Genomic DNA, 9,054 nt, shown 5'->3' on the forward strand with positions numbered 1-9,054 from the left:
GAGTATTCTTTGTCAAGTATAGTTACGCCATTTTGAGAGAATGAAACAATATACGATTAACTAAACGCCTTGATTAATTAGCGTGATTAATTCGTTCATCAATTATGTAAATCGCACTTCACCTGAGTATACCCCGATAAACCAGACGTACATGTATTTCATAGCGAACTGAACTGTAAGTATCTTGAGATGATGAAATTTTACAATAATTGTCGAAGACCAACTATATTTCTTTTCTGCTTTTTTGTCAGTAAAAATTGTTATATCAATTGATTTCAATTTTTATGCATTGACTGATGTATTTACCAAACTTATTTACTAAATGGACTTTAAATACTGGTATAAAAAAACTAAAGAAAATAAAAACGTAAATAAACATGTATAATTCTACGTGGAAAATTAAAACATGTAATTAATTATTTGCTTTAATAAAAAAGAAAATAAATATATAAATATAAAATACAACCTGGAGAATTAAAATAATGAATAAATATTTAATAATATTTTAATAATCATAATATATTTACACAGCACATTCACACATATATACATGTACAGTGTTTGGATTTATATCGAATTAAATCAACACGTTCGATCTTATATCCCTATCGACAGATCAACATGCTATTTTGATTGGTTGATGCGCTGATTGGTTAATCGCTAATCCTGATTGACAGCTCTGTAAAGAAATACCGAACCCGCGTTCGCTCTCTGGGACCGCTACTGAATTTGGGTTTCGCTCTCTGGGTCTGCTTCGGGTTCGCTCGGGGTCCGCTACGGGCTCGCTTTGGGTCCGCTCCGGGTTCGCTCGGGGTCAGCCCTAGCGGACCCCGAGCGAACCCGGAGCGGACCCAGAGAGCGAACCCGGGGTCCACTCCGGGTTCGCTTTCCGGTAGGTTGTGTCCGGTCGGTACTGTATTTGATGAGTAATACTGTATCATAAAATATATGTAAAATGCAAAATTCTACCATCTTTTACCAGAGGGGGTGTCTCCAAATGCTAAAAACAATAAACGAATATTCTTGTTTGATAGAGTGCTACAAAATATTACGAGCGCAAGGAATTCATATGAAATCATTGTTAAAATAATGGACATATTCTCCAATTTGTCTACTTAAAATTTGAAAAGCGTATGTTTATTAGTTTTTCTTTAATAACATATCTATCACCACGTTCTGTAAGATACTCAGTTTAACATTACGTCAGAAACACACTGTTACGGCGTCAATCTAACTTTGAATTGCATAATTGGTAAAAAAAAAAATCAGTTATATAAAATAATAATAACAGTTTAACACCAACAATTTCTTAATTTCCTTTAATTTTAATAATTAAGCAAACAATTGCTTGAAGGTGTTTCCACTCTCACAATTTTGTAGGTTCAAAGTACTAAAACTGCATTTATTTTCATTTAATATACTTTAAACTTTCCAATTATTGCAAAAAATGTATAGGTCACCATATTATTTGATATGAGAAACATAAATAAACAGAAGTGTATGTAAACGTTAAAAAATCACATTTTTGTAAACAGTATAATGAAAAATATGGAAAAACTGGTTAAAATGCATAATTCTGATGCTGAGTGTTCCTAAATACTTCCTACTTAAAAGATTCTTATAAATTGTGAATATAAGGGAAATTTTTTTTACAAAATAGCAAATGCCTGAATGAAGAGACCTTAGAAGGAGTTATTGCCCTTGTCAACATTTTTTAAAGATTGAATTATTGATTAAATATAGAAAATATGCATTTTTAAAATTCTTTAACTAAACAATATTTATCATAATTACACCTATTGTAAAGCATTCTTCCAAGAAATATTATTATAAAAGGTATGAATTTAAACTTATTACAGTTTTTGCAAAAACATATGACATCATAGGAGGGTGGAATTACCTTAAAATAGGTTATACGCTTCATTGTACTATGATGCGTGAAATATTGGAAACCATTGGCCCCCTAAAGCCGTGATAAGTAATAGATTCCAATAAAATATTTCAATTAAATTGTGAATTTACTATCTATTGTGTATTTGTAAAGAATTTATTATAGATAATTTTATTAAAATGTGTTTACTTTCCCAGATGCTGGTAAGGAAAAGAGGACAGGAAGTGATTTCTCTGATGACACCATCAAGCTGAATTTTAATTTAGCTCAACAGCAACATGGAGAAAAACAGACCACAGTTCCCTACGATGTTGAATCATTCATGCATAAAAAATACATAGAAACAAAACTGATTACAAGCAAATGTGAAGAGGAGATAAAAATTGGTAGTATGTTTCGTTTTGATTTTCTTTCTCATATTACTTTATCCTTTCATTTGGAGAAAAATCTTTTAATTCTACATTTAAATGACCTTTATAGGCCACTAATTCAAATTAAATGATGTTCAGATATACTTGACGAGTATTGTCTCCTTATATTTAAAGTTTGTAAATTGCTTCTAATAACTATTTTTTACATTTATGCACCACAGGCACTTGTTTCGGAAATAAATTTTAAACCTATAGCATAATACTAACACAAGGCATCTAACTCCAAATTACACTCAGTACTCCCTCCTCAGAAAAACACTCATTTATTTCAAATTTCTGAGGAAATGCATTGGAAATATGTTTTACCATTGTCTTCTATGATAATTTATCTACATAACCATATGCGGCATGCATGTCTTTTCTTTCGTTATCCCCGTAAACGAAAACAAAGACAACAATAGGTGATAAGTTTTACATTGCACTTTGATTCTCAATCATTGTTATTGTTATAAAATTGTACATAATCATAACTTGCAGAGATTTCAGGGAGGACCCCTCTTCAGACAAAACAGACAGAGCTGTCGTCTTTCAGTAAAAAACTTGAACAGCTCAGAAAAACCGGAGAAGCTTCAATGAGAATTAAAAAACTTATTGATTCTCTAAATATAGAACAAACGTATTCTCAAAAGTATCAAAGAGGCCAGAGGAAAACGAATGAATATGAAGACATCATTAAGGGAGTTGATTACCTTGACTGTTCAGATTTTGATTTGAGTAGTGACGAAAAGCAGCTTCAAGGTTCTGAACCATTCCTTCAAGTCTATTTTGATGAAGATTTAGGCTGGATGATTAACTGTGCTGAAGTCTTCCGGAAAGTACAGTCTGCAAAATGTCGATATATTTTATCCATTTTATTTGCCGCGCATATAAAAGAACAAATATCAGAGTTCCAGCCGAAAAACATTCCTTTGATTATTGATTGCTGCATGGATTACGCTATCAAAAATGAAAACCACATTTTCATTTTAGAGCTTGTGAGGAGATACATATTCGCTTTTGATTTTAATTTGCAAACACGTTTTGAAGGCAGGAAGATAAATTCTGTTGTTATTGAAACCCTTTTGCAAGCAGCGAAATGCATGATTTTAAACACCTGTCCAAGGCTTAGACAAAATGCAATCAGTCTATCGTTCTGTTATGAATCTAGTCCAGGAGGTCGGCTTGTGATGATGATGTCATACAGAGGAATTATAGAGATGAAAGACGGAATCCCGGAGAAAGCCATGGGGGTAAAACTCGTACTGTATAATTATACACAACCATCTGATGAGGCTTATACTGTATTTAATTCCTTTATGGCTTCTTCCGCAATAAACTTGCCTCTTATTGCAGAAAAGGAAGCAAGAAAACTTTTTAAGAAGCATTCCAACTTAACCCTGATATCAGCATCCCCATTTAAGTCAACAGGGTATTTAACAGGAAAGCATAGGGTTGTCGAAAAACTATGTATTAGTCTATTATGTCTACATAAAGGATTTATACCAATTGGAGAAAAAGAGTTTCCAAAAGTAATCAATGGGCATGATGTAGATGTGCAGGAGGGATATTGTTCTTTGGGAAGTGGTAGATCTATAGATTTTGGAGGACATATTCGGCGTGCAAGAGGAATAAACACGCCTGGACATGGAAGTATTGGGGGTTTTGTTGATTTGCCAAATAATGCAGTTGGTTTAATAACATGTGCCCACGTTGTGTTTTCATCAGATGAATTGATAATACCAAATAGTGAAATGCATAACATTGTACTGGGCAAAGGGATTGATCTAAACGTAGAATTTTTTGATAAGAATCAGCATAATTTTCAAGTATGTGGCACAATTATTGATAAATGTTTTCCATTATCATCTAATAACAATTCAGTTGATGCTGCTTTGATCAAACTTGACCCTACTGTTAATGAATTTGGATTTCCCGTCACTGATCAACTTTATTCAGCAGGTAAGCTTTATGAACATATTTTGTTCTCTATAGTCATCAAAGAATATGCGGAATAGGATAACACGAGCAGAATGCCCTGTCGGTTTTTATTTTAACTCACCTTAGCCCTTAGCTTAAAGCTCAAATGAGCCCTTCTGATTACCTGTTGAAATTGTCCGTAGTCCTTTTGTCTAGGTATCCGTCCGTGTGTAATTTTTTTTACATCTTTAACTTCTCAAGAATCACTGGACTAATTTAAACCAAACTTATAATTAGTATAAAGCATCATTTTGTTATAGGGGAATTAAATTATTAAAATGAAGGGGCAAGTCTCCCTTCAAGGAGAAATAATCAAGAAAAGACACTTATTGAGTGGGTCGATTGAACGATCTTTTTAAGAACCATTGGTCCACAAAATGTGAAACGTATATGGGGTCGTGTAGATTCTAACTTGTTAAAATCTTGACCCCCAGGGTGGGACAGGGTCACAATATGGAATCCAAGTATTATATAAGGAATGAAGCTAATTTCAACTTATTTTATCCGATATAACATAACTTGGGTCAGTTTACGCTTTATAAACCGCGAAGCGGTTTATAAGAAAGCGTAAACTGCCCCAATTCTGTTATATCGGATAACATAAGTTGAAATTAGCTGCATTCCTTATAATTTAATTTCAGTGTTGACAATGAAACAATATTTCGTCCGGGAAAAGGCTTCAAATTGAGCAATATTTTAAAAGTAACGCCATACAGAGTAAAACGTTTTTGACGTACCTCATTGTGACGTAGGCAAGTTATGTTAGACAAAATGTTATATGTTTCTCTGAATGATTCAGCCATTAAAATTGCTTGATACAAGTGAAATTAATTTATATAGAAATATACTCACCGTCAATGAAAACGCAACACTCTACTGTGTGGTGATCTGAAGAGTATATACGGGTTATAACTATGCACCAAAAATGTTATGATATCTTTTACTTTGCCAAATCAGTTATTAAACGGTTGAATGAATTTCTTTCCTATACCGGAAGTTGTTTTTAGCCCTCTTAACAGAAATCAAAATTTTACATTTTTAATAAAATTTTTAACAATATTTTGGGTTATCAAGGTTTTGTAGCTGTTTATCATAAGTATTGTACTAAAATTCCGGGGAAAAACCCTTCTTTCTTTACCGGATGTGATGCCTATATTTCCTCAAAATGACTGATTTTCATTGCTAATGCTTGGGATTCTCAACAGAAAGAAAAAACGACCTGCAGATGCAAATGTACACTATTTAAGGACTCATCAGGCCCATGTGTTTCAATAGCATAAATAACAGTTTCCTGACCGGAAGTTCAAGAGTTCTACACTACGCCAAGGTAGAGAAAATTCGACCGCAGTATGTGAACAACAGGCACTTAAAATGCCAAAGAATATTCATTTTGCTCAAATAGAGACATTGATAAACCTAATGCATGGTAAAAATCGGACTGCGTACATGTATGTTGTACATGGCGGACTAGCATGTTTTGATTAAATGGTCGGAAGGGTATGGGGGTTGTTTTATTCAAATGTTATCTATTAAGAGGGCTAAAAAATCAACTTTCGGTAATGAATGAAAACCATTCAACCATTAAATAACTGATTTAGCAAAGTAGAGATGTCCTTCATGTAACTTGTTTGGTACATAGTTATATCCCGTATATAATTTTTGTCCCCCGCTTTCGCGAAAGCGAGGGGACATTAAATCTCATTCGTCTGTCCGTCTATCCGTCAGTCAGTCCGTCCGTCACAAAAACTTTAACCTTGCCCATAACTTTTAATTTAGTGGAGCTATGACTTTCATATTTCACAGATGTATTCCTTGTGATAAGAACTTTCTTTGGGTACCACCAAATTTGACCTTTTGACCTTGACCTTGGAGTTTGACCCACTTTTACACAAAAATTTTTATACTTTTACTTTGGCCATAACTTTTTAATAGTAGATACTAGGACTTTCATATTTCACATATATATTCTTTGTGACAAGACCTTCCATTGAATACCAACAACTTTGTCCTTTTGACCTTGACCTTGGAGATTTCCGAACTTATGAAAAAACTTTAACATTGACCATAACTTTTGAACGGTATGGGCTAGGGCTTTCATACTTCATATATGTAATGTGAAGGCCTTTCATTGGATATCAAGAACTTTGACCCTTTGACCTTGAGTTTGACCTACTTTTCAAAAACTCTGACCTTTGCCACAACTTTTGAACAGTACATACTAGGACTTTCATATTTCATATATATATTTTTTGTGGCAAGACCTTTCATCTGATATCAACAACTTTGACCCTATGACCTTGACCTTGGAGATTTCCGAACTTATGAAAAAACTTTAACATTGACCATAACTTTTGAACGGTACGGGCTAGGGCTTTCATACTTCATATATGTAATTCTTGTGTGAAGGCCTTTCATTGGATTTCAAGAACTTTGACCTTTCACCTTGACCTTGGAGGTTGGCCTACTTTTCAAAAACTATGACCTTTGCCACAACTTTTGAACAGTAGATACTAGGACTTTCATATTTCACATATGTATTTTTTGTGACAAGACCTTTCATTTGATATCATATTTTTGAACTTTTGAAGTTGACCTTGGACATATGTAATCTTTGTGAAAAGACTGTTCATCAGATACCAAACACTTTAACTCTTTGACCTTGACCTTGGAGTTCAGTGATGATTTCTAAATAAATGACATTTGATAGGCTGTTCATATCTCACACAATATGTCATAAAAAATGACATTTCACCCACAAAGACACCGAAAGCGGGGGACCACATTTCCTTGAATTTGCTTGTTCACCCTAAAAGTAGAGTGTTGCGTTTTCATTGACGGTGAGTATAGATAGGAAAAATCTTTAAAAATCTTCTTTTCAAGTACATTTGACCAGAAAAGCTTAAAATTACTATGTGGAAGCATCCTTGGGTGGTGTTGATTCTAAATTGTTAAAAACAAGGCCCCGTGAGTAAGGCAGGTCACAATACGGAATCCAAGTTTAAAAAAGAAATCTATAGGGAAAATCTATAATGTGCCTTTTTTTTAAATATCAATGTAAATTGTCTTTTATCTTTTGTTAAATTATTCACTAAAGATTTAAACAGAAAGAGGTTTTTTGTTTAAAAGAGCATTTTATGAAGATTCAAATAGAATTGGTACGTTTACAATTTTGTTTTTCAATTCCAGGTTTTGACCCAAATTATCCGCCCATATTTTCTGGAGAAGTTGTTAATGTACCAGATCCTGACCCTGTTTTCAAAGTCAGCAACAGAATACCAGATAAATCTGATAGTGTCGTAAAATACGGGAGTAAAACAAAATTCACGATTGGAAATCTCTACTTTAATGGAGCGCATATCCGCTTTGTGGACGATACTGGATACTTGCCAGACAAAACCATTGCAGTTATGTGCAACCAAATTGAAATTCAGAGCCTTCCTCATGGAACGTTTTTTGAGCCTGGTGATTCTGGAGCCTTTGTGTTTTGTATTAACCCTGATAAGACACTAAGCTGTATTGGGATGGCCATAGGTTCTACCACCAAAGGGTCCTGTTTTGTGACGCCTATGACCAGAATTTTGGATTCTTTTGGTCGTCCTCATAGATTGAAGCCATGTTCTCCCTTGACCTCTGTAAACACCTCTACAGTGTCAGACAATCCTTTAAGTTCAGAGTTAGCATCTCAGAGTAATGCTACATCTGATATTAATTTAGGAGAAATACTGTTGAAATTGCAAACTTCAATAACAGGTATGCAATCGTCAATATCAGATGTGCAAAACCAACAAAGAAATATTCAATCTTCATTACAGAGTATGCAAACGGACGTTGGAAATTTAAAAACGGAAGTTGGAAATTTGAAAACGGAAGTTCAAGCAGAATTTGGAAACTTAAGAACGGACGTCCAAAGGGAAGTTGGAAACTTGAGAATGGAAGTTCAAGTAGAAAATGAAAATTTGAGAACACAAGTGCAAACGGAAGTTGGGTATCTGAAAACTCAAGTTCAAGAAATTAAAGAGGAATTTCAGATCAGGTCAACTGGAAGCTCGCCTGACATCAATCAAAATTAAAAACCTTTGTAATCATCCTGTACTAAACAGTATACAGAGTTTACATATAAGTTTACAGCTGAAACTTTGGTCAATTTAGGGGATTACTGATAGCAGATAATTTTTTAGGTTTTTTAAGTTGCAAGAACTTGCAACCAATCCCATTGTATAAATTATACAATAAAAAATGTTAAAAACAGCAGATAATTTCAATTGATATTCTGTAAAGTGGATGGATAGATATCCATCATTTTAGCTCTATTGGTGGACGACAAGAAGAGTAAGGTGTGTGTTGCAACGCACTTTGAAAAATCATAAACTTAAAAAAAAATCAAAGTTCATTAAATTTGGGACCTAGTTACATGTAACGTTAAATATGATTTTTTTTATCTACAAAGTGCGTTAATATAGACCATGTAGAAATGGTTATATTCTGCCAAGTTTTAGATATCATAATGATTTTATCCTGATTAAAAAAAATTTAGATGAAGACGTCAATACAAGAAATTAAATATAGATGCATAAGGATACAAGAAATGTGATAAAATGGAATCTAAGTTTGTATGCGCATTTAAAATAATTTTCCAACACAACATGACAGTCTTTGTATAGATATTTGATACGTATTTAGAAGTTGCTAATTCTCAAGATGATGGACTTTATAAAATAGCTAATTATTTTAATAGATAAGTATTCAAATGATTATAAAATATTTATAGATTTAATA

At 33.4% G+C, this 9,054-nt stretch overlaps 1 protein-coding gene across 1 annotated transcript; it reads left to right on the plus strand.

The window, feature by feature from the left end:
• Window positions 1-2,088: 2,088 nt before the first annotated feature.
• Window positions 2,089-8,438, plus strand: LOC134252577 (uncharacterized; the record flags this gene model as incomplete). Its single annotated transcript, XM_062735080.1, has 3 exons — window positions 2,089-2,280; window positions 2,800-4,260; window positions 7,465-8,438. Coding segments are annotated over 3 exons (2,537 nt in total), but the record flags the coding sequence as incomplete, so codon positions are not given.
• Window positions 8,439-9,054: the final 616 nt, after the last annotated feature.

This window comes from Saccostrea cucullata, unplaced genomic scaffold (genome assembly GCF_032062105.1).
Source record: "Saccostrea cucullata isolate Sc308-1 unplaced genomic scaffold, CSIRO_AGI_Scuc_v1 ctg18870, whole genome shotgun sequence".
NCBI lineage: Eukaryota > Metazoa > Mollusca > Bivalvia > Ostreida > Ostreidae > Saccostrea > Saccostrea cuccullata.